The sequence below is a fragment of the Odontesthes bonariensis genome, chromosome 22 (assembly GCF_027942865.1).
Source record: "Odontesthes bonariensis isolate fOdoBon6 chromosome 22, fOdoBon6.hap1, whole genome shotgun sequence".
Taxonomy (NCBI): domain Eukaryota; kingdom Metazoa; phylum Chordata; class Actinopteri; order Atheriniformes; family Atherinopsidae; genus Odontesthes; species Odontesthes bonariensis.
Genome location: NC_134527.1, coordinates 2,756,201 through 2,781,943, shown reverse-complemented (window position 1 = coordinate 2,781,943; position 25,743 = coordinate 2,756,201). Strand labels below are relative to the sequence as shown.

At 41.1% G+C, this 25,743-nt stretch overlaps 2 protein-coding genes across 2 annotated transcripts; one reads left to right on the top strand and one right to left on the bottom strand.

Moving 5' to 3' along the window:
• The first annotated feature begins 1,076 nt into the window (after positions 1 to 1,076).
• LOC142372479 (tripartite motif-containing protein 16-like) lies at positions 1,077 to 4,927 on the top strand. Its single transcript, XM_075455390.1, has one exon. The coding sequence runs from the start codon at positions 2,961 to 2,963 to the stop codon at positions 4,614 to 4,616; it is 1,656 nt and encodes a 551-aa protein (XP_075311505.1). The 5' UTR covers positions 1,077 to 2,960; the 3' UTR covers positions 4,617 to 4,927.
• Positions 4,928 to 8,147: 3,220 nt separating this feature from the next.
• Positions 8,148 to 21,947, bottom strand: sowahb (sosondowah ankyrin repeat domain family member B). Its single transcript, XM_075455859.1, has 6 exons — positions 21,068 to 21,947; positions 16,073 to 16,561; positions 15,259 to 15,492; positions 14,749 to 15,110; positions 13,130 to 13,317; positions 8,148 to 10,992 (listed from the first exon to the last, which is right to left on the bottom strand). Exons 1-6 carry the CDS (start codon positions 21,879 to 21,881, stop codon positions 10,539 to 10,541), a joined length of 2,541 nt encoding a protein of 846 aa, XP_075311974.1. The 5' UTR covers positions 21,882 to 21,947; the 3' UTR covers positions 8,148 to 10,538.
• Between the last annotated feature and the right edge of the window lie 3,796 nt (positions 21,948 to 25,743).

Below are 25,743 nucleotides of genomic sequence, written 5' to 3'. Positions count from 1 at the left end.
CGATATCCACAAAGCCATAATTCAAGCTGTGCGTTCACTTTGAAGAGAGCAAGGTTATAACAGTTATATATTTCATATTTATGCATATTATATTTAATTTGTGTGCATACAAATGTTATAATAAGGAGCTGAGAGGCTGAGAAAATCAAAATCAAAATTCTTCTAATTATTATTGTCATTGTTGTTGTATTTATACTAATATAGTCCAGAATTATGTGAATAAGCATGTAGGGTTCAGTGCATAGTTTTACTCTAGAAACATACATGTAGGAAAAACAAACTACTCACTGACAGTAAAATTAAACATCTCTCTGATGTACTTTGCTTATGACAAAAGAAACAAAACTAGGGCTAGGCGAGTTATTATCGTTATTATTGGGTTAACTTGTTAATTAATTAACGCCAATACATATTTTATTGCGCATTAGCGCAGGTTTTATTATTTATTTTATTTTGTAAAAGTCTGCTGCTCACAGGCTTTTATTCTGTAAAAGTCTGTTGCTCACAGGCTTTTATTCTGTAAAAGTCTGCTGCTCACAGGCTTTTATTTTGTAAAAGTCTGCTGCTCACAGGCTTTTATTTTGTAAAAGTCTGTTGCTCACAGGCTTTTATTTTGTAAAAGTCTGTTGCTCACAGGCTTTTATTCTGTAAAAGTCTGCTGCTCACAGGCTTTTATTTTGTAAAAGTCTGTTGCTCACAGGCTTTTATTCTGTAAAAGTCTGTTGCTGTCTGCTGTGGAACAGGAAAAGAAAGTAATCTTTGGATCCACCAAACATGGAGAAGGGTACGGAACTTTTACTCGGCCATTTTCATGTTAAAGTTCTTCCAGACGGCGGAGTGGACAGAACCAAAGTCATCTGTAAACACTGCCAAGTTGAATTGTCTTCTCAGCGTAGTAGTTCCAGTCTAAAATATCACTTAAAGGCAAAACACACAACTGATAGCAGCAAGTCATTCAAGGAAACAGACAGTGGAGCGAGGCTTCTACATAAAAACTACAGAAAGATGCTGATGTTAAAAGTGTGTTTGCACAACAAATGTTATGGCACTTTCATTCATATGGCAGCACATTTAAAATAAAGCTAAATGCTAAAAGCTATACGCTACTTTTGGATTCTGCGTACAAATGTGATTAATCGTGATTAATCAGGGAAATCATGTGATTAATTAGATTAAAAGTTTTACTCGTTGCCCGGCACTAGTTGGGGCCTGCCATAGCATTGCGAGGCAAGGCACCTATTACTATTCCGTTGGCAAAAGTCTATGGGATTTAACATTGAAAACGTGTCTCTTTATAGATTTATAGATTTATTCTTCCATCCACATTAATCCCAACAATAAATATATCTCAAAACGACCGGCTCGATGAGTTTACGCGGGCTATTACTTTTATTTAAGATTGGAGTTACCATGGCAACGTAATAAGCAAAAAAGAGCCCCCCCAAGCCCCCCTAGGAATAAACAGGGGGATGACCTGGAAAAATCATAAAAAACCCTAAATTTTGAGCAGTTACTGTGTCATCATGCATTAACCTAGAAACACCATTCAAATCTCAGTTTGTAGATACGTCCGTGCTGTGTTCGGAAGTGAAGACGCCATGTCGATACCTGCTACGGATTTCCCACAGCATGCCTCCAAGCGACCCAAAGTTTTGGCCAAAATCTGAAAAATTTGAATTTTTAGAGCACAACTGCCATTTCATTAGAGTGTGGGAAGAGCAAGAGTTCTGACCTCGGATTCATTTTCGAATCGCCCTCACGCCTTCAAATATCGCTCCAATGCCATTATGTACTGTCATAATATAGGCACGCATGTTGGGATTCATAAAATGTTTTCATATTTCATCTAGGGCTGACCGTTTGCTCTCAGAGCCCATCAGAGCAAAGCGATGTCGGGGCTCAAAGACCTCAAATCCCCATTTTAATTCATCCAGTTCTCAGAATCTCAGCAGCTCCTGCAGCCCTTCTTTCTCTCATCCGTGCTTTCACTGTGAATCTGTTACAGATCTGAAACGCGGGAATATTGAAGTCCAAAGGCGTCCCTCGCTCATTCTGCGAGAATTTTTTCCGTAGCTCTTACGGTTTCCGAATGGGAAGCATCTGTTCGTAGAGGTTTTTTGGCTCTGAGAAGCCTCAGTCTCATATAATTAGTGTAGCTGCAGCTGGGGCAGCTTAACTGTCAGTTAAATGTTACCATAGAAACAAGGCTATTAGTGGCCCAGCCAGTCCTTTGCCGATTTAAAGGGACAGTACGCCTCTTTAAAGGGACAGTTAGCCTCTTTAAAGGGACAGTTTGCTGCTTTAAAGGGACAGTTCGCCTCTTTAAAGGGACAGTTCACCTCTTTAAAGGGACAGTACGCCTCTTTCAAGGGACAGTCTATGGAATTTAACATTGAAAACGTGTCTCTTTATAGATTTATTCTTCCGTCCACATTAATTTAAAGGGAAAGTTCGCCGCTTTAAAGGGACAGTTCGCCTCTTTAAAGGGACAGTTCGCTGCTTTAAAATTTTAAATTTAAACGGCTTTGATGCCGTTTAGGCTTGAATGCTTCTTCTTTAGGCCTTGCGAACCATTCCTGAGCAGCCGTGATTGGTTGAGCGATACGCACACTTTGGCAGGCCCCTTCTAAATTTCTTCAGAAATTTTCTAGTTTTTAAATGTTCTTCCTGATTTTTCAGGCTCAAAACTCTGCTGCATTTACTGTGAAAGTGAAGCTTCTTTCCAAAGGGATTAAAAGAAGAATCGACCCGTGTTTTAACCATGAAGTCTGCTGTGAATCAGCTCGGACTCACTTGTTGTTCCCTCCCCTCAGATCTGCAGCTCATGATGGGTGTGACCAACAGAATGTGAACCGACCGGCTCTGTTCTCTGCACAGACACGTGATTTATAGCTCAGAGCTCAGATAAGTTTCGGCTTTCAGGAAGTAAAACTCAGTCAGTCGCTGATCTGAGAGGAGAAATGGCGCAGAAAGGAGTTCAGCTGGACCGAGAAAGCTTCTCCTGTTCGATCTGCCTGGATCTGCTGAAGGATCCGGTGACTATTCCCTGTGGACACAGCTACTGCATGAGCTGTATTAAAGCCCACTGGGATGGCGAGGATGAGAAGGGGATCCACAGCTGCCCTCAGTGCAGGAAAACCTTCATATCCAGGCCTGTCCTGGGGAAAAACACCATGTTAGCTGGTTTAGTGGAGCAGCTGAAGAAGACTGGACTCCGTGCTGCTCCTGCTGATCACTGCTATGCTGGAGCTGAAGATGTGGCCTGTGATGTCTGCTCTGGGAGGAAGCTGAAAGCCGTTAAGTCCTGTTTATCCTGTCTGGCCTCTTACTGTGAGGAACACCTTCAGCCTCATTATGATTCAGCTCCACTCAGGAAACACAAGCTGGTGGAGCCCTCCAACAAGCTCCAGGAGAACATCTGCTCTGATCACGGTGAGGTGATGAAGATTTTCTGCCGTACCGATCAGAAGTGCATCTGTTATCTCTGCTTAATGGATGATCATAAAGGCCACGACACAGTGTCAGCTGCAGCAGAAAGGACTGAGAGGCAGAGAGAGCTGGAGGGGAGTCGGCAGCAGATCCAGCAGAGAATCCAGGACGCAGAGAAAGATGTGAAGCTGCTTCAGCAGCAGCTGGAGGCCATCCATCAGTCTGCTGATAAAACAGAGGAGCACAGCCAGAAGATCTTCAGCCAGCTGATCCATCTCCTCCAGAAAAGAAGCTCTGATGTGAAGCAGCAGATCAGATCCCAGCAGGAAGCCGAAGGCAGGCGAGTCAAAGAGCTTCAGGAGAAGCTGGAGCAGGAGATCACTGAGCTGAAGAGGAAAGATGCTGAGCTGCAGCAGCTCTCACACACAGAGGATCACAGCCAGTTTCTGCTCAGCTGGCCCTCAGTGGCAGCACTCAGGGGGGCTACACACTCATCCAGCATCCAGATCCGTCCTCTGAGGCACTTTGAGGATGTGACAGCAGCTGTGTCAGAGCTCAGAGATAAACTACAGGACATCCTGAGAGAGGAATGGACCAACATCTCACTGAGAGTCGCTGAAGTGGATGTTTTACTGTCAGAACCAACGAGCAGAGCTGGATTCTTAAGATATTCCTGTGAAATCACACTGGATCCAAACACAGCACACAGATATCTGTTACTGTCAGAGGGGAACAGAAAAGTGACAGTAATGACACATCCTCAGTCTTATTCTGATCATCCAGACAGATTCACTGAGTGGCCTCAGGTCCTGAGCAGAGAGAGTCTGACTGGACGTTGTTACTGGGAGGTGGAGATGAGAGGGAGAGGAGTAGTTTATGTAGCAGTCGCATACAAGAACATCAGCAGAGCAGGATGGAGAGAATGTGGATTTGGATTAAATGACAAATCTTGGGTATTAGATTGTTCCTCAGACGGTTATACATTTAGGTACAACAAGAAGCAAACCTCCGTCTCAGGTCCTCGGGCCTCCAGAGTGGGAGTGTACCTGGATCACAGAGCAGGTATTCTGTCCTTCTACAGCGTCTCTGGAACCATGACTCTCCTCCACAGAGTCCAGACCACATTCACTCAGCCGCTCTGTGCTGGGATCGGGATTTATTCTGGAGCCTCAGCAGAGTTTGTGTAAAGTGGAATAGATGTATTTAGTCAGCTTGTTGCTGTGATGTTTGATTGACAGAAATATTAAACTCTAAACTTCTCTGAGCTCTAAACATCAGTGGGATCCTGGTGTCGGTGTGTCTGTATGTTGTTGTTTCTCTTCCACTTCATGGAGCCCAACAGAGGAGTCAGCAGACCTTCCTTTATCACAGACTCTTTTCACATCTCATCACTGTGGAAATGGGAAAATAATCCTGGAGTTACGCTGACTTTGGTTTTGTTCATTTGTTCAGGCTGTGTTTGAGAATAAAGGCGCTCAGGCCAAATATTCACTTTAAAGCTCCGTTTCTGTCTCATATTCTGTGTTTATATTCATGTTTGAACATGTTTCAGTGAATCAATGCAGCTGTTAACTCGCTAGTTATTTAACGCCGATACACATTAACGCATTTTTAAAAGAAACATTTTTGTTGGGGCTTTTGTGCCTTTAATGGAAAGTTCAGAGAGACAGGAAGCAGGGGGCAGAGAGAGGGGGAACGACATGCAGCAAAGGGCCGTCTAATGTGGGCAAGTTGCAGCGAGGACTATAGCCTCTGTACATGGGGCGCCTGCTCAACCCACTACGCCACGGACCACCCCTGTTTCATTATTTATTTTATTTTGTAAAAGTCTGTTGCTCACAGGCTTTTATTTTGTAAAAGTCTGCTGCTCACAGGCTTTTATTCTGTAAAAGTCTGCTGCTGTCTGCTGTGGAACAGGAAAAGAAAGTAATCGGCGGATCCACCAAACATGGAGAAGGGTACGGAACTTTTACTCGGCCATTTTCATGTTAAAGTTCTTCCAGACGGCGGAGTCGACAGAACCAAAGTCATCTGTAAACACTGCCAAGTTGAATTGTCTTCTCAGCGTAGTAGTTCCAGTCTAAAATATCACTTAAAGGCAAAACACACAACTGATAGCAGCAAGTCATTCAAGGAAACAGACAGTGGAGCGAGGCTTCTACATAAAAACTACAGAAAGATGCTGATGTTAAAAGTGTGTTTGCACAACAAATGTTATGGCACTTTCATTCATATGGCAGCACATTTAAAATAAAGCTAAATGCTAAAAGCTATACGCTACTTTTGGATTCATTTTTGGATTCTGCGTACAAATGCGATTAATCGTGATTAATCAGGGAAATCATGTGATTAATTATATTAAACATTTTAATCGTTGCCCAGCCCTAATAAAAACAAAAAGAATCCATACATACAGGAATACTTTGATACTACGTCCAGAGCTATAGTTCTGGGGGAAAAAAGGGGGAATTTGGGCAGAAAGAGCCAAAGGGGCACATACCCGTTCCAAAGTATTATTTGGTAAGAGAGATAGTCTGGTACAGTCACACTACTGGTCCAACCGGTTATTTAAGAACGCACGAGCTTGTTCTGACAAAACCTCTAATTATGCTGTAATTCGTTGGTAATTCCAGATCTCTGACATATTGTCAACATCAAATCCCAACTCCCAAGCAGAGCCCAAAGAGCTTTGTTAAGACATTTAAAAACAGACTCCATGTCCACAGTCTCCAAGTGTAAAACTGGTTTTAATAGCACAGCAACAGCCAAACGGAGTCATGAGCAAACATGTCCGCAGGCCTGTAGTGTTTCCACAACCAGACCAAACATGCTGAACATATTTGTTACAGGACAAGCAGCAAACTGTCTTTTTTTTTTTCTTTTTCAAGAGATTGTATACAATGTCAGAGGAAAAGTAAGATGAAAAATCCCCCCACCCGTCACCCCTTACCCACAATAAACAGCAAAGCTGACCGTAGAACTGCAATATTCGCATAACAATAATATAAAGAGAAAAAACAAAACAATAACAACACAATAATAACATAAATAGCAACAGTAACATAAAAACAAGCAAAAAAGACAAAACGAACGGGAAGCAAAGGTGAGGAAAGAAGAAGGAGATAATAGATGGTGGTGTTTGGATTTTAGAGCAAGGTGGGAGTTAGGCTTGGGGAGTCAGTAGAGGAGAGAGTTCAGAGTAGGGCTTCGACCTCGAACTTCGATATTCGAACATAATTCGAATGTTATGAAAATAAAGAGACGTTCGAACGAATATTAGGCCGTTCTTAATATTCAAACCTATGTTTTGCGTTGTGTATCATTATTTTATCTCAGTGAATATGGTTGCAAACGTTTTCGATTCTGATCGCAGTGATTCTTTATACGTCTGGAGAATGTTAACAGCAAAGGTAATTATCTTAAGGGTCATCTCGGCACCTGTAGACGTTCATTCAAGACCCCCGCTAGAGCTGTTGACAGAACTATTCGCGCTCAACTAACAATGGCTGCTGCTCTAACACTGTACACGCCGAAACATCTGAAAAGTAATGTGTGGCGCTGTTTTGGATTTGAAACGAAGGATGACGAAATCCTAAAGAAGAAGGTGGTGTGTAAAATATGCAGCACCAAATTGGCCTATCAATCCACGACCACAAATTTGAGGGCCCATCTGACGACGCTTCACCCGGGCAAGCTGGAAGAGGAGAGGGGGGTGGGGGAGGGAGATGGGCCGGTGACACCTCGGCAAGTGAGGATCGATAGCATGCTAATGCCTACGCGGGGCCTCCCGTATGCCCGTCAGAGCAAAATTACCAACAAGCTGGCGAGATTCATTGGTGAGGACATTTTTAGGAAAAATGTTAACACGATACATTACACCGTTTGTTCTTTGAAGACCAGCCCACCTGGCTAATGAACGTGGCTAATGTTTAACGCTGATGGTAAATCTGCACGATTAATGGCTTAATTTACGTCTTCTTGCTCCACAAGGTATGTTTCAAATATTACATGTATTCCGGTTTCATGATCTATGTAAAGTTTTAAGATTTGTGCAGGTAAAATCCCTAAAAAGATGACAATACATTTAGTCTCCGGATCTCCGAAATCGGTATGGGCGCAGCCATTTTTTTTTGGCCAAAATGTAAACAATTAATTACCAAACGAACTTCGAATATGATTTTTGGGCAGAAGTCAAAGCCCTAGTTCAGAGGGGTCAAGAGAGGAAAAGAGGGTCATGAACGGACCCCAGGTGCTGTCTAATTTGTTATTTTGTCTCGTTTATCTGATTTTTTCAAGATGTAGGCAATTCAGTAGGTCCCTCATCCAATGTACATAGGAGGGGGGATATAAGGATTTCCAGGTCTTAAGAATGGCCTTTTTAGCCACTACAGAAGCAAAGGCAAGGGCGTCTTTCTTGGCCTTGGAAAGGCGAACATTACTGAGGGGTAGACCAAAGAGAGCGATTAGAGGTGAAGGGTCTATAGTCTTGTGGAAGGCCTCAGAGATTACTTGAAATATGGACGTCCAAAAGGGAAGCAACTTGGGGCAGAACCAAAACATGTGCATCAATGTAGCCGGAGCCTGCCTACATTTATCAAGCAGCAAACTGTCTTTATGTGTGAGCCACTGTGGTGGTTTCATTTCATCTTCCTGCAGCTTGCGGGCACAAGTATGATGTAAAACTAAAGAAGGAGATTAGATTCAGTAGAGCCACGGGATAATAGCACAGTCTTTAATATTTCAATGGTGTACATGAGTGCTCTAATGCCCCCCGAGCTCTCCCCTTTATATGACCGAAGATGGTAACAGACATTTCTTATGTCAGTTCAGCAAAAAAATAAAGAAAAAATTTAAAGCCAGACGGAGAACAGTCTGATTTAATTTTCATTTCCACATCCTCACAGAGATAAAATGTGTAACAGTAGCAGATGTACAGAACTACCATCCAGTTTATCTGGATTAGCTGTTGAATATTAGCTATTTTTAGCTAATATTCAACAGCTAATCATTCTAACAGCTAAACAGCTACCATTAGCCACCACATACTGGCCATTTCAGCCCGCTTTGGTAACAAGCTAGCTTAGTTAGCTAGCTTAGCTAAGCTCCTCACTAGGTCAACTGAAGTTAGCTGACATAAGCTAGTATTAGACTCCTGTAGCGTCTTGTACAAAGCTAAATAAGAAGCAAAGTCTTCACAATTATAAATAGATTTTTTTCTTCCTGAGTTAGCTACCACTGGCAAGTTACAAAGCATTAACTAGCACTTTGTTTCCTCCCACTGCAAGATTTTGGTGAAAATGTTACCTAGCTCAGCTAAGCTCCTGACTGAAGCTTAGGTTAGCTGAAGTTAGCTGACATAAGCTAGTATTAGACTCCTTTAGGGTCTTGTACAAAGCTAAATAAGTAGCAAAGTCTTCACAATTACAAATAGATTTTTTTCTGCTTAGCTAGGTAGCTAGCGCTGGCAAGTCACAAAACATTAACTAGCACTTTGTTTCCACCCATGGCAAGATTTTGGTAAAAATGTTAGCTAGCTTAGCTAAGCTCCTCACTGTGAAGCTTAGGTCAACTGAAGTTAGCTAACATTTATTTATTTGCCAACTGCAGTTAGCAAATAAGTTACGTACTTTCACTTATCAAAAAAGCTAATACTGAACTTCTAAGGGTTGTTTTGTATTAAACAACAAAAAACAACAGCAGAAGTTCAGAGTAGCAGAAAAAGTGATAAAAAATATAAAGTGAACTCATCCAAAAATTCGAGTTTTATTGTAATTTTTATTAAATAATAGCTAACAATAGGTGACAATGGTTCTGAAGGGAAAACCCTCAAAGTCTCTCTGATACAGTCATAAAAATACACCTTTTTAATAATGTCAAATATGAATAAAAACCCCAGCGGTGTGAAAAATACTGCGCATAACAACAAATTCCAGTAAACATCAGAACAGACCAGTTTATTAGCTAAAATACCACAAACTCATAGATTTATATGCCATAACAATCATCTACAGACACTAAATGATTCACTCTTGTTGAATTTCCCCAAATCATCCCTCGTTTTATTTCTATAGATTTACATTTCAAGTTAAAATATATGAAAATGATCATATTATGTTTTTCCAGAGTTGTGTCAACATTAGCGAGCATTAGCCAACAGAAATATTCTCGAATAACTAAGATTGTGACGATAAATTTGCAGAAAAGGTGGTCGAAGAAGAATATAAGCTGAATATTTGGGGAAGATTAACACTGCTTTCGTGTTTTTTGTAATAAACACAGCAACCGAGATGGCTTATCACAAAAAATTAAACAGCTAATTTGTTGTTCGAAGGTAAGAAAATTAAAGATACCAACTAATTCACGTTGTATCACGAGTAAATTAATGTAATTGTTTTGTCCTGTTAGACTGTCCACCATCTACCCAACTTTGTAAATCTTCTTTGACTCAAACTCAAAGTAAACACTGCTTTAAAAGAAAGGACATAAAGTTTTGTAAAGCTTTGTAAAGTGCACGGTGGTAAAAAAGCAGCAGTCTCTGTTGCCGAGTGTACGAAACTAGAATGCGTTTGGGGCGTTTAAATCACAGCTTTGGCCTGAAACTGGAGCTCCTGTTGCCCCGCAGCTCAGAAACTTCCTCTGCTGGTTTTTTTTTTCTTGTCAACACAAAGACACGAGACGCTCCTGATGAAACACCGTCTGCTTTTCCAAGCGCTTAAAAACAAACAAACTGCGGCTCAAAGCGATCACGAGCTCAGAAGCTGCATTTTTCTGTGATGAAATCTTTCCTTTGGCATTCACTGTGTGGACCCAGCACAATGCTTATGAACTGAAAAGGATGAATCTCTCTTTTTCAAACCCAGAGACCTCACACAAACAGTCGTGGTTTCAGAGGCTGTTGACAGTGCGGCGGCCCTTTAGATCCACAGCGGGAGGAAGAATCCGGAACAAAAGGCCACATTAAAGCTGTCAGAAAGCTCGCTGTAAACTCTGAGAATATTCAGCTCTTTAAAATCCGTGAAGCGTTTCCTGGTGGTTTGCCAGGTTTTACGCTTCCGTCACGGTTCAGAAAACATCCTTTGGGTAAATGCGGCTTTGAGAAAGAGGAAGTTCTACACGGTGGAATCGGCCTGATGGCCGTAAAACCGCTGCAGCGACTTGTGTTTGAGAAACGCCGCCAGCGATGACGACCTTTTGACTTTAGTGGCGCCCGCAACCATGAGCGGCAGCTGTCCTGAGGCTGTGGAGAAGTGATGGCGGCGGCGGTGCTGCTGCTGCTGTGGCGTCTGAAAGCTGAAGCCTTCCCCCTTAGCTCCGCCCTCTTTACTCCCAGCAGCCTTTGCTGGCGCGCCGAGCAGCTCGAGGACCTCCGCTGAGGCGTGGCTCAGGTACTGCCAGGGCCGTTTCCCGGCCAGGTCCCTGAGCCTAACGTCGGCGCCGAACTTGGTGACCAGTAAGCGCATGATGTTTTTGTTGCCGTAGGTGGCCGCGATGTGCAGAGGCGTCTGACCTCCCGTCGACTTGGCGTTAATGTCAAAGCTCAAGCCGGCCTTATCAACGCCGTACCTGGAAGCAGAAACAGAGACAGGAGGTCGCTACCTTGCTCAAAGGTTTCACAAACTAATACGGGGCCGGTTTTATCCCTGAACAATTAAATTATTCAGCTTTGAAAATAAGAAAAACAAGTGTGAACGGCTCAGGATTTGATCCTGTGTGAAAATAATTATGATTACAATGAATTGAATTCTACTATTTAAGTGTCTTGAGATGACATTTGTTGTATTTGGCGCTATATAAATAAAATTTAATTGAAGTACCATCCAGTTTCTCTGGATTAGCTGTTGAATATTAGCTAAAAAGAGCCACCATTAGCCACCACATACTGGCCATTTCAGCCCGCTTTGGTAAAAAGCTAGCTTAGTTAGCTAGCTTAGGTAAACTCCTCACTGTGAAGCTTAGTTTAGCTGAAGTTAGCTAACATAAGCTAGTATTAGACTCCTTTAGCGTCTTGTTCAAAGCTAAATAAGTAGCAAAGTCTTCACAATTATAAATAGATTTTTTTCTGCCTAAGTTAGCCAGCGCTGGCAAGTTGAACGGCTGAACAGCTTGAGCAGGATTTGATCCTGTGTGAAAATAATTATGATTACAATGAATTGGACTATACTATTTAAGTGCTTTGCGATGACATTCGTTGTATTTGGCGCTATATAAATAAAACTGAATTGAACTACCATCCAGTTTCTCTGGATTAGCTGTTGAATATTAGCTAAAAAGAGCCACCATTAGCCACCACATACTGGCTATTTCAGGCCGCTATGGAAAAAAGCTAGCTTAGTTAGCTAGCTCAGCTAAGCTCCTCACTGTGAGGCTTAGGTCAACTGAAGTTGGCTAACATAAGCTAGTATTAGACTCCTTTAGCTTCTTCTACAAAGCTAAATAAGTAGCAAAGTTTTCATAATTACATATAGATTTTTTTCTGCTTAGCTAGTTAGCTAGCGCTGGCAAGTTACAAAGATGGCAAGTTGAACGGCTCAACTGCTTGAGCAGGATTCGATCCTGTGGCAGTTCTATGTATGTCGACAGGCCAACGCCGAAGTCATGTCCGCTGTACTCTTATTTCGCTGTATTCTAATACTGCAATGTCACATAATCACCACAGAAAACAGCTGTGATTTTAAAACTGGCTCGCTTTACATGTAAAACAATCCCTCAGACTAAGGCTGTGTTCGAAACCGCATACTACATACTTCCATACTGCATACTACATACGGCATACTGATCGATCAGACAGTATGCAGAGCGTTTACCCACAATGCAATTCGCTCCTGCCCGAGCCGAAATCAGCCGGCCTGAAGCTGATTTCCCTTAAGCTCTAAACTCTGTAAACTTTAGCAACATTTGAAACATTTTCAGGTGAGAAAGTAGTCGTTTAGATCCCCAACGTGTTGAAAACCTGAGAAAATACTGGCTATTTACAATTTTGTTCCCACGAATTCGGCGCTACTAAAGCTAGCCGCAGTGAGCAACGCACTTCCTGTTATTTTCACAAAATAAAATACCCGTTGCCTTTTATCATAGGGAAAGCCATTACCATACAATTGGTGCTTTTGTTTTGAAAACAGGAAGTGAACCTACCCTCGTTGTAGCTAGCTTGAAACTGCCGTTTTGACAGGAAACGACGATCGGCGACGTCACGTTACGTTGCATCTTGGGTAGTTTGAGTATGAGTAGTAACCTCATGAAACATACCCAACATTTAGGAGAATATAGTATGCATCCAGGAACTTCTCGCTTACTCAAACTCGCTTACTAACTCAAAAAGTTAGTATGAGTAGTAGGAGAAGTATGCGGTTTCGAACACAGCCAAAGTTCAGAGGGGAAACGGGTCCTTGCGCTCGCTGGGGCTGTTACTTTGCGTGTTTAATGGAAAGTAACTACGGCTTTACTATTGGTTGCCCAAAAAGATGCAGTGAATGTTTACTTCAAAGGCAGGGTTGGAAGTGAAAAAGGACGGATACAATACATGCCAATCAATTTCTGCACCTGTGACCATCCGATCTCTCATTCTGAACGTTAGCTAACAGCTAACCCATGGAGCAGTAATCAGACCGCAACACTTTGTGCTTTTCAAACTATTTCTTAAGGGAAACTCGTTCCAGAAAGCTTCACAGACCAGATGTTCCAGCGTCCGCCGGCAGCTTACCACAGAGTGTTGAGGACGCGGTGGTCTCCGTGTTTGGCGATCCAGTGCAGCACGGTGAAACCGGAGATGAAGTCTTTTCTGTTGAGCAGGGAGGAGTCCTCTCGGAACAGCGAGTAGATGTCCGTCCAGGCCCCGGCCGCCCCCTTCACCATCCAGGCGTGCTCCCTGGGCTCCAGAGGAACCGGAGACTGGAGACGGGAATAACCATTGACTGGATTAAAGGCGTAATGTCATCATATGGGTTTATTCATTTCATCCTTTTGGTCAGAAAACAGAAATACATCTTTGTTCTTTACCTTTTCTTTCTTTATTTAGGAGGATCATAATGAAAGTGTAGCCTAGAAGCTAGTCTGGCATAATAAAGCAAACTAAAGCTACGTTTCCATTCTACAACGTACACGGACAGCACTTCCTGTTCCCTGCTCAGTTAATGTCAGTTAAGGGAACTTCCCTGAACACAATTCCTCTATTCTGAACACTGTGACCCATCTCCGTGCTTTGCGCTGGTCACCCGATCACCCAAGGTTACTCTATTCCACGGCTAAGCTAGCTGAATCAATGCTAGCTTAGCTTACTAAATGACTCGTTGCCAGTAATAGCCTCTTTTGTTTGAGGTAACGTCTTAAATCACATGAGTAAGAAGAATATTTATAACAACAACAAAGCATATCTTAACTGATGAGATCTAGAGTTTGTTGGAAGTATTGAGCCATCATTTGGTAGCCTTGCTGCTCAACTTATATACTTATATTAGGCCTGGGCAACGATTAAAATGTTTAATCTAATTAATCACATGATTTCCCTGATTAATCACGATTAATCGCATTTGTACGCAAAATCCCAAAAATGAATCCAAAAGTAGTGTATAGCTTTTAGCATTTAGCTTTATTTTAAATGTGCTGCCATATGAATGAAAGTGCCATAACATTTGTTGTGCAAACACACTTTTAACATCAGCATCTTTCTGTAGTTTTTATGTAGAAGCCTCGCTCCACTGTCTGTTTCCTTGAATGACTTGCTGCTATCAGTTGTGTGTTTTGCCTTTAAGTGATATTTTAGACTGGAACTACTACGCTGAGAAGACAATTCAACTTGGCAGTGTTTACAGATGACTTTGGTTCTGTCGACTCCGCCGTCTGGAAGAACTTTAACATGAAAATGGCCGAGTAAAAGTTCCGTACCCTTCTCCATGTTTGGTGGATCCGCCGATTACTTTCTTTTCCTGTTCCACAGCAGACAGCAGCAGACTTTTACAAAATAAAAGCCTGTGAGCAACAGACTTTTACAAAATAAAAGCCTGTGAGCAGCAGACTTTTACAAAATAAAAGCCTGTGAGCAGCAGACTTTTACAATAAAGCTGGCCCCGGTTCGAGTCCCGCATCGGATGGCCCTGTGCTGCGTGTTGTTCCCCCTCTCTCTGCCCCCTGCTTCCTGTCTCTCTGAACTTTCTTATCCATTAAAAGGCACAAAAGCCCCACAAATTAATGAAACTTGCGTTAATGTGCGATAAAATATTTATCGGCGTTAAATAATTAGCGAGTTAACACGCCCTATTAATGACCCTAAGACTAAAAACGGAAACCTGTGAATAGGCCCAACTTGAGCTCCCCGAGTCTCACCTGGTCGCCATGGTGACCTGTGGAGAGGTGGCTCCTCTTTCGCTCCCTCTCCTCCACGACAGCCGTGTGGGCGGGGCTCGGGCAGCGAGGGGGCGTGGCACAAGACGACAGGGAGGAGGAGGACAGGTTGTAGCGAAGGCTGAGCGAGGAGGAGATGCAGTGCAGGCGGTCCAGCCGGGCCGCCTCGGTTCCTCGGGCCTCCTCCTGGAGCAGCTGGTCCAGGTCGGCCCCCAGGCTGCGGCACATCCGGCTCCTCAGCTGGCTGCTGCGTCGCCGGGCCAACGCCGGGCGCTGCCGCAGCTGAGGGGAGGAGGTGGAGCCCTCGCTCGACTCGGCGTCCTCCCGGTCATCGTAAAGATCACCTGTGAGGCGAGGTAAAGCATCTCCGGGTTACGTCCTGTAAGAATTTATAGCTTTTTTCCAAGGAGCCGCAGTTGGAAACGACCTAAAAAACTGGATGTGTTCATACAATCTTTAATGAAGTTTTTTGACAAACGGATGGAAATCTACCTGTGGAAAAGTGCAGCGGCGTCCCTCGGGAGGTAAACTGCTCGTCATCGTGGAGGCGGTCGGTGGAGTGAGGCAGTGCTGACAGATGAGCTCTGGGCCACGGATCATCGCAGAGGTTTCCGGTAGAGTGATGCCACGACATCGTGGTTTTATCGTGCAGCCTCACAGACTCAGGACTAGTTGTTCGGGGCTGCTGAAATACTTCCTGGATTTTAGCCCCGCCCTCAGACACACCTGTTGGTCCATCAAGCACCATTTTTATTTTATTTTATTCTTTATTTAATTTTTTTTTTTTAATCTTTTAAATCTAATTTTTTTTTAATCAATTTTTTTATTAAATAAAAAAATGTTTTAATTTTTAAAAATGTAATTTTTTATTAACTGTTTTTATTTAAAAAAAAGATGTAATATTTTTTTATTATTTTTTTTATTTTTTATATTATTAAAAATAATTAAATTTAATAAAAATATTTGTAAAATATTTTTTTATTATTTTTTTTATTTTTTATATTATTAAAAATAATTAAATTTAATAAAAATATTTGTAAAATATTTTTTTATTTGATCTTTTCTTTTTATTTAAATTTTTAAAAAAATTATTTAATTAAAAATAGTATTTTTAAAGTATTTTTTTTTTTATTTCACCTTTTGTTTATTCTAAAAGGATGTACAAAATGTGCAAGGCAGCAGTGAACAGCTTCTTCTTCTGCTCTTTAAAGTGGAACAAAAAGCTGAAGAAGCCCGACAGGAGAGGAAGTTCCTTCCAAAATAAAGGAATCAAAGATGAGTAAAACAAATTATTAAAGCAGCGTACCTGCTTTGGCCTGCGGACCCCCTGAGCTTCTGGAGGAGCCGGACAGCAGCCGGTCTGACGGTGGAGGCCGGTGTGAGGGGGGGTTGTAGCGCTCCGCCTCTGCGGGCAGGCTGCGTCTGGTGGAGGCCGACTCCCCGGGAACAGAGCCGGCTCCCAGCCCTCTGGGCCCCTCCGACGGGCCCCGGGGGGCCGGCCTTTCCCCTTCTGTACGGCTGATGCAGATCTGCGGGAGCTTCTTTCCTGAGGAGGAGGAGGAAGGTGCAGGCGGGTCTATGAGGGAGGGCGAGGATGCAGAAATGGTCCTCTGAGCGTCACCGAGGAGAGCGTTCAGGGGCCGCCCGCCTCCTGCGGACCCCCTGCTCACAGGAACCTCCTCCTCTTCTTCCTCTTCTTCTTCTTCCTCATCTAGAGAGACAGCTGATTTGTAGCTCTTCCGGTGTCTGGCACGGCGAAGCTCAGCCTGAAGAAGACCCTCAGGCTGCAGAGGAACTGCAAGTTTACCAAGAAGTTGGTGAATATTTGGGCTCCAAAGCTGTTAAAGCGCTGAGATACTCGGCGTGTGTTTTAAAGGGACAGTTCGCCTCTTTTGACATGAAGCTGTATGACATCCAGGGATGTAACGGTTACCGGTGTGACGGTAAACCACGATAAAAAGTGTTGACGATAACCATTACCGCGTTCATTTCAAATATCATTAATATCACGGTTAATAACACGGTATGAAAACCGTGAGTTGAATCCTTCCCAGCCTCATCCGAGTTTTTAATTTGTCGCGCATGCTCACTGCGCAGCCTACAACGTGCATTGCTTGAAGTTGGAATCATGGCCGAAGGTGTAGATGACAGCACTCAGAGTCAGGACATTTATCAGCCCTCTAAGAGGACTAAATCCGAAGTATGGGCATATTTTGGTTTTTATAAGAATGCCGGGGGACAGTTGATAGGTTATTCTGTCTGCAAAACATGCAGGAAAAAAGTTTCCGCTAAAGGTGGTGAGGTGTATGGACTCACAGGCAAAATGGGGCCTAAAGGCACATGAGGAAATCTGAACTGAGTTCATTGAGTCCACAGACAAAATGGACGAACCGGAGTTTAATGAGTCCACAGCTGGTTAATTTTAAGACGCCTCCGCGCGTCTCCGTGCAAGACACTGAGATACACTGAAAAACAAGCCCGTAACATTTTACCATATAAGGTAGATTTGATGTGAGACATTCGTGCAGTCAGACCATATCTCTTGGCTTTACGCCTGGACCAGTGGCCTTTAATCTCCTTTAAAAGTAAGGGACTAAGATGCATCTTTCTGTAAATTAGACACGAACCTGACGACAGAAATAAAGATTTCTTTTGTTCGACTGAGTTCTTGTCAGCAGACTCCTTCATCACTCATTTTTTACACCGGTTCGGCGATTCTCCTCTATCGAATTCACTTCAGTGGCAATACGTCAAATCCCCTTGCTCATCTCCGTGATCAGCACCCACAACTGTATAGCCAATGCAAGGTAAGTTAACGTTAAAGCTCAAATGCATAAATAAATGCATGGTGTGGGGACATCGTGTTGAAGCAGAATGCAATGATCCGTCTGTCTAACTTTTTAATAACGTGTCAATAATCTAAACAGATGCCCACGGCACATGTTCGTTCAGTGGTGTTAGTGTGGAGCTAATCGGGACACATCTTTAACGTTAGCCTCAGAGCTAGACAGGTGCACATTTGAGTTGCGTTTATCATACAGTTGTAGGCTACAGTATCTCTTTGCATGCGTAGAGCCAACGATTTTACGCGATAACGGAAAACGGACGGAAACCGCGGAATGTACATTAGGGGTGGGACGATATGCTTTGGTCACGATTCGATTGTATCACGATTCTTGATAATTGCGATTCGATATAATCAGTAATTGCAATTTTCTTCCTCCTTAAAAAAACAAACAAGTTGAATCATAGACTTCTAGAATGAATGTCGTTCCCATAAACGATGCACATCACACTGTGTCGGTCAGTCCAGCAGCCGACATTTATTTCAACTGAGACAAAAAGAGGCATTTTTTAAAAGTTTACAGTTACAAAATGAATTGAAATGTCCACACAGCACAAATGTGGGCTAGTTTTAACATAACTTAATGTGATGAATTGATGAAGTTTTTCTGGACACGGATATGACGAAATATAATCGATAAAGCTTCTCTTGGCATAGAAAATGTGTTTAGCATAAACGGTGTTCAGATTACTATTCTGCTGCCATAATGCTGGACAGGACAAGGGTTAAAAAAAACAAAAAATAATAAATAAATAAATAATCGATTCAGGGGAGAAAAATTGATTTTTAAAATCATCCCATAAAAAAAAAAAAAAAAAACGCGATATGTACATGAATCGATTTTTCCCGTAGAATGTACCCTTTGAAACGGAATTGTAACTTTCAGACGGAAAAATAATTCAAAATCTAGTCCAGAGTCCAGACTAAACATGGAGAAGCAGCATTTAGCTGTTCTGCTGCAAACAAGTGGAACAAACTGCCAGTGGAGATTAAACTTTCACCAGATGGAGACATTTTTAAATCCAGGTTAAAGACATTTCTGTTCTCATGTGTCTATGCATGAAATATCTTTTAATTTATCTAAACTGTTGCTTGTTTTTAAATTCATTTAAATTATTTTATTTGTTTCTCTTTATATTCTTTTATGTATTTTTAATGGTTCTTCCACTCACTGCTGCAATTCTTTTATTTATTTTATTTTATGTAAAGCACTTTGAATTGTTTGTACATGAAATGTGCTATATAAATAAATTTGATTTGATTTGAAAATCGCCCAAATTCACCTGTGTTTTGCCCTGTAAGATTGTATTTCACCCCAGCTTTTGTGCATCTTAGCAACCAGTGTTCATTCAGAGAGAGTATTCAGTGCCAGCAGGTACATTGTCTCCCCTCTTAGGTCACAACTTAAACCAAACAAAGTAAATATGTTGACATTTTTACATTTTAATCTCAAGTGAGCAGAGATGTGTACATACAGGATGCTAGATCAGTAGCATCTTATTGTTGATGATGGAGAGAATAAGTATACAATCAGTTCTGTTCCATTGATTTGTTTACATATTTCTTTTTTATTATTATTATTATTTTAATGTCATCAACACTTGAACATTTGGATTTTAATTACATATGCTTGTAGTTATATTTGTAATTTGTTTATAGTGGCTATTTATTGTGAATTCATAATGCACGTTTGTCTTATTTATTTAAGGTTTAGTTTAAAGTGTTCACGTAAACTTGCACAATGGTTAATTTTCCCGACAAATAAGCTTCTAACAGTTTTACATTTATTTTGATGATGAAGAAAACATATATATAATTTGTGGTGCTTCTTTGATTTGTTTACACATTGTTCTTTATGCCTTAGCTTGAATGTTTGGATTTGTATCATTTAAACCTGCACTACTGTAAATGTTTCTGACAAATAAGCTGTTTACATGCTGCACTCTTGTTCCTTTAATGTTAATTGTTGATGTTTTTGATAAGATTTCACAATATAATAAACACTGCTGCACTTTTTTCAGCTTGTGTAGGCCTATCCGTGCTTTCTGAACAGATTGAACACTTTTAAAAATACCGCGATAATACCGAAAACCGTGATCATTTAGGTCACTATAACAGTGAGGTTATATTTTCATACCGTTACACCCCTAATGACATCCCATATCAGCAACATCATTTCTGAACATCTTCTTACCCCCTGCTGCGTCCTGTGAGCAGAGTTCCAGCCTCGTTTTGGTGTTGATGAAGGTAGTCCGGCTAGTTGGCTGGGGTTTAAAAAATAAAGCGTTTTGCTTCTCAAAACAATATGCGTTCAACAGAGTAATACATTTGCATCACAAAATGGTTCTCCAGGAAAAAGTCAGACCTCACAATCTCTTGGCCCTATTTTCTCTCCCTTTGTACGCCAAGAGCAGCAGGACGCAGCAGGGGGTAAGAAGATGTTCATAAATTAGGTTGTTGATATGGGATGTCATACAGCTTCATGTCAAAAGAGGCGAACTGTCCCTTTAAGGCGAGTTATTTTCAAGCGTCCTTCTTTAGGCACCAACAGAAACATGGCCGCCCTACCAAACACAAAATGCGGCCTCTGTTGAGACTAAAAATGCACATTTAAAGCTGCAGTCTGCAGGATTTGTTGTTGTCATATGTAAAGTCCTACTTTTTGGCATTTTAAGAGTTTATATGATCTATCAGAACGCTTGAAGTTGAAAACGGTGACCTCCGTAGTCGCAAAATGCAAGAAATGCTTATTTTTTAACCGAAAAATAAAAAGTTATTCAACTTCCTGTCCCGCCCCATCAAAACACATGAGAACTCGTGCACGTCTACGTGCACGCCAGATGCGCGTACACGGCTCCTCATTCATCAACTCACCTGTCATTTCCGATCATGGAAGACACAGTAAGTAGACTAGCCCGTAATGAAGTTCAATAGTCCAGATAAATAAGCGTGGGGATGAGCCTACCTTGTATCGCGCGTGCACAATCGGTGATTGACAGGCAGCAGAGCCCAGCTCGTAACCTGATTGGTTACCTTTTACCGGTCCGGTCTGCAATTTTGTAAACAAACCTGCTGGCTTTGGAGGGACCTAGCGGGACATATATGGGACCTAGAGAACTCTTTTTTTTTTGTATTGGGGTATTTAATGTACTACTTTCAGAATCCCTGGACAGTTCCAGGCATTATGCTTGAAAAAGAGTTGCAGACTGCAGCTTTAAGGAGCCGATCGCTCGCTAACAAATGACCAAAATCAATTTGACCTTTTGTGACCGTTTGCACAACAAATGTTGTGGCACTTTCATTCATATGGCAGCACATTTAAAATAAAGCTAAATGCTAAAAGCTATACGCTACTTCTGGATTCTGCGTACAAATGCGATTAATCGTGATTAATCAGGGAAATCATGCGATTAGATGAGTAAAAGAGAACAAAGTAATAATAAAAAAACAGCGTACCTGCTTTGTGCTCCCTTCTCTCCGGAGCCCCCTGCTCCCTTCTCTCCGGGACCCCCTGCTCCCTTCTCTCCGGGGCCCCCTGCTCCCTTCTCTCCGGGGCCCCCTGCTCCCTTCTCTCCGGGGCCCCCTGCTCCCTTCTCTCCGGGGCCCCCTGCTCCCTTCTCTCCGGGGCCCCCTGCTCCCTTCTCTCCGGAGCCCCCTGCTCCCTTCTCTCCGGGACCCCCTGCTCCCTTTTCTCCGGGGCCCCCTGCTCCCTTCTCTCCGGGACCCCCTGCTCCCTTCTCTCCGGGGCCCCCTGCTCCCTTCTCTCCGGAGCCCCCTGCTCTGGTTGTTTATATGTGAGGTTTAAATTACTTTCCACATTGTTGTTGTTCATTTGCTTGATGCCAGCGGCAGGGAGCTTTATTTTCCCCTCGGAGTCTCCCGGCGGGGCGGCCGCTTTGCCCTCCCTCTGCCAGAGCTTCCCCCACAGTCTCTCGGCGCCTCCGGCCGGGTTTCGGTTGGCGCTCCCCGGCGGGGGCTCGCTGCTCCCCTCGCTGCTCCCCTCGCTGCTCCCTCCGGCTCCGGCTCCGGGGACGTGTCCCATGAACTTCCTCCGCAGAAAGACGTGAGAAACCCCGTCCACCTGCTTGACGGTGGCCACGGAGTTGACAAACTTTTTGAAGAGCTCCCGGTTCCGGTCCCGGTCCGCATGGTCCCGGATGAAGGCCCGGTAGTGCAGCAGCAGGTCCGCGTTGCGCACCGCGCCGCCGCTGCTCTGCAGGAAGTGCAGCAGCGAGTCCTGGGTGAACTCTGTGGCCATGTTGGGCTTCATGCGGGCTCAAAGGTCGGGAAGTTGTTTCTGTCCGAGGGGAAGAAGCCCCGCCCACCTCAGGTGTTTACCCTGCGGTACCTGCCGCAGGTAACCCGGATGTGACGCATTTACAGGCTGCTGCAGGAGTTAAAATGGAAACATATTTAGCACTTTCTTCAGAAATATAAAGCTGATATTGATATTTCCTGTTCTTTTTGTAAGCTTTACCCAGAAACATCTGTTTTGGAACTGTACATGCTCGAAGAAGTTCTGGAAAGACATTGTTGCTCTGATATCCAACTATAATCCAACCAGATTTCCTTCTTTTCTTTGAATATTTTTTGTTTGGTATCACAGATTTCAAGGCGAAAGATTGTATTTTTGTATTTTTAACTATGTTCTTCTTTCATTTTATGTCCTTTGGTCATTGCTGTACAATATTTCTTTCATAACTACTGTTACTGCGATTTTGTGAAGTTAAATAAAGTTTATTAAAAAAAAGGAAACATATTTTTTGACTGTAACTTAGTGAAACAATTTCTAGCAAACTTCAGTTCTTATCTTTTTGCACAGCATGGCCATTATGTTTTCTCTCTTAAAGATATTTTCTTTTACTATGAAAACTCAAAAGATCCATCGTTTGAATTTTTTGTTAACGTTTATATAGTGCAAGCTAAGTTTTTTATGTCCGCCCTTTCAAGTCTCTTAAGTTTGTAAATAATAAGAAAAATGAAAGACTTTTTGAATGTTCTTTAATGTATTCCTCTAGTTTTGTTTATTGTTTGTTTTTCTTTTAGTTGATTTAATGTAGCCTAACCTAATCTAAATTGTCCTTTACATTGTTATATCCTTGTTTTGCCTTATTGTCATACCATGTCTCTGTCATTGTTCTTTAATTGCAATAAAAAAAAAGTTCCAGAAAAAAAAATGGAAACATATCTGACTAAAACCTCATTTTTATAATCAAATCAAAATCAAATCAAGTTTTATTTGTGTCACATTTCATGTACAGAACAATTCAAAGTGCTTCACATGAAATAAAAGCATTGCAGCAGGGAGTGGAAGAAGCATTAAAAATACATAAAAGAATATAAAGAGAAACAAATAAAATCATTTAAATGATTAAAAACAAGCAACAGTCTAGATAAATTCAAAGGTATCGTGCAGATTTCATGCCAGTTTCTAAGCTACCTGGCTTTTATGGCTATGCGACAGTTTATTTCTTTAACTAACTATTCTAAAATTTAAACAGTTTTGTCTCAAACCGAGTTATTAACAAAGTAGAAAACAGTTGGCACGTTTTCATAGAGGCTGTAACTTCTTAGTTAGCTATTAAACTATGTTTTTCTTAATGTATACTTTATGTATACTTTGGGATGTGCATATTATGACAGAAGGACCTCATTTAGAGGAGGTCAGTTATTGAAACGCCTTATTTGATGGATTTATATACTTGCTCCATTAGAATACAAGCTACCCTGTCTATAATGTACTATTATTACTGTTGTTTTTATTATTATTATTATTAGTAGGCAAGGCAGTTTTATCTTTTCGAGCACAATTCGTACACAAATCAAATCAAATTTATTTATATAGCACATTTCATGTCCAGAACAATTCAAAGTGCTTCACATAAAATAAAAGCATTGCAGCAGGGAGTGTAAGTAGCATTAAAAATACATAAAAGAATATAAAGAGAAACAAATAAAATCATTTAAATTCATTTAAAAACAAGCAGATAAATTGCTGCAGGTAACCCGGATGAGACACATTTACAGCCAGCTGCAGGAGTTAAAAAGGAAACGTATAACAAAATATATTTTCTGTAAAATTTTTGTTTTTTTTAAATAACTACTTATGTATGTATTTATTTGGTATGCTTATTTGTTCCTCATTTATTATTAATGATACTTGTCATGTTTTTGCACTGTTTTTGTATCTTGTAAAGCAAAATAAAGTTGTATTAAAAAAAAAATGGAAACACATCAGACTAAAACCTCGTCTAGCAAGCTCTGCTGAATTGGAAAATGTTGTACAAACATCATTTTTCACCTACAAGATATTACATTTGGAATAACAGGAGTATTCAGGATAAAAATAGATCTTTATATATAACAAAAACTGGTTCAATAATGGTATTTTAGTATCACAACTCATGAAAACTGATGGCCAATTATTACTTTATGAAGAATTTATTTCTAAATTTGATTTAACAGTCACTGCAAAAGAATATAATATAATCTTTAATGCTATCCCGAGGAATTTATTGCAGCTTCTTTTTGGCTCTAAATCTGATCTTTATATGATCGCTCCCATCAACAATATTTTTCTGGAAAATGTTGATATCACAATTAACAAATATACAAATAAATATATTAGAAATCTTTTGGTAAATTTAACTACTCCTTCTGCTATTTTTTTTTGGAAATCTCTTTATTGAGATGTGGAATGAAAGAAAATGTGGTTGATCAGGAATAAATTATGTCTAAACAATAAGATCAAACAAGTATCTTTCAAAATTATACACAAAATATATCCAGCAAAAAAAAAAACAGAAAGATTTTAACTTGATATTGAGTACTCTTGTGATTTGTATGATGAATCTATTGCACATTTATTTTTTCACTGTTTATATTGTCAAATGTACGGAAGCCTGTTTCTGCCACTTAATAAAAATAAATTTAGAAATACTATCTCATAATTATGAGATTATGAAAACTAATTTTTTGGTTGAATGTACAAAATTTTATTGAAAAGAAAACTGGATATTTTCAGTACATTTGCACGAAAAGGACTTTTTTTTTTAACTTTGAAAATAACCGAATGGAAAAAGGATTTAATTTTTTGTGTTCAACTTGTTTTGTTTTTAGGTAAATTTCATATCCACAAAGGGAAATGGACTGACAGCAAACCAAATTTTACACTTTTTTTTTTAAAGAACTTTATCAATACAGCACCGACATCAATGGTTTCAAAACCGCGAAGGCTTTAAAAACTTAATTTTGGAAAAAGTTTTATTTAAAAAATATGTTTTTCTCTGCAGTGATGCATTTTATATTTATTTATTTTTATTAAATCAGACGTGGTTGTAAACCTTTTCATAACCTTCAGGATTCATTGTTCATCACTGAAATGAACCGTAATGGTAAAGTTATACATGGAACCTGTAATAATGTTCTAATACGGTCTATTCCAGCTCTGTTTTTGTTTTTTTCCAACTCTGGAGGCAAATATCTGCTTCTTTAGACGCTGTCCTTTGCTTACTGGCTCATCTCTTCCGGTTCTGGTGCTGAAGAGCAACTAAACAGCTGATTTTTTTTAGATATTTCTCACACTGAAATAAGAGTAAAGCTGGTGGTTATTCATTTACTCAAAAGAAAAACGAGTGAATCAGTGAGGAAGCGTTTGCAGGATGGAAAATCAGACTTTACTTGAGATATATTCATTCAGTAAAAGCCAAAAACCCGCTCTTCTTTTCTCTCCTGGGTCTTTATATTTTGGTCGAGGTCACACTGGATCTCGTTCAACATTAAACTCGAAAAATTCTGGAGATATTCTGTCGTCCCGCTGAAAATTCAAAGAGGTCGTCAACAGTAAAACAGAAAATATGACCGACTGCGATGCACTTTTACAGGAAATCTGAGAGCTGCTCTTTAAAACTAAACTTGTTGCAGTAGATTAAACAGACACCTGATAAAGATGTCAGTCATTAATTATATTAAAGGGACAGTTCGCCTCTTCTGACATGAAGCTGTGTGACATCCCATATCAGCAGCATCATTTCTGAACATCTTCTTACCCCCTGCTGCGTCCTGTGAGCAGAGTTCCAGCCTCGTTTTGGTGTTGATGAAGGTAGTCCGGCTAGTTGGCTGGGGTTTAAAAA

Excerpts from the sequence above, each read along its gene's own strand:
- LOC142372479 (XM_075455390.1), top strand. The coding sequence starts at position 2,961 with ATGGCGCAGAAAGGAGTTCAGCTGGACCGAGAAAGCTTCTCCTGTTCG.
- sowahb (XM_075455859.1), bottom strand. The coding sequence starts at position 21,881 with ATGAAGCCCAACATGGCCACAGAGTTCACCCAGGACTCGCTGCTGCAC. Across the intron at positions 15,493-16,072 it reads GGGTCCGCAGGCCAAAGCAG|GTGTGTCTGAGGGCGGGGCT; the intron begins GTACGCTGCTTT and ends ATGGACCAACAG. Across the intron at positions 13,318-14,748 it reads CAGGTCACCATGGCGACCAG|TCTCCGGTTCCTCTGGAGCC; the intron begins GTGAGACTCGGG and ends TCCCGTCTCCAG.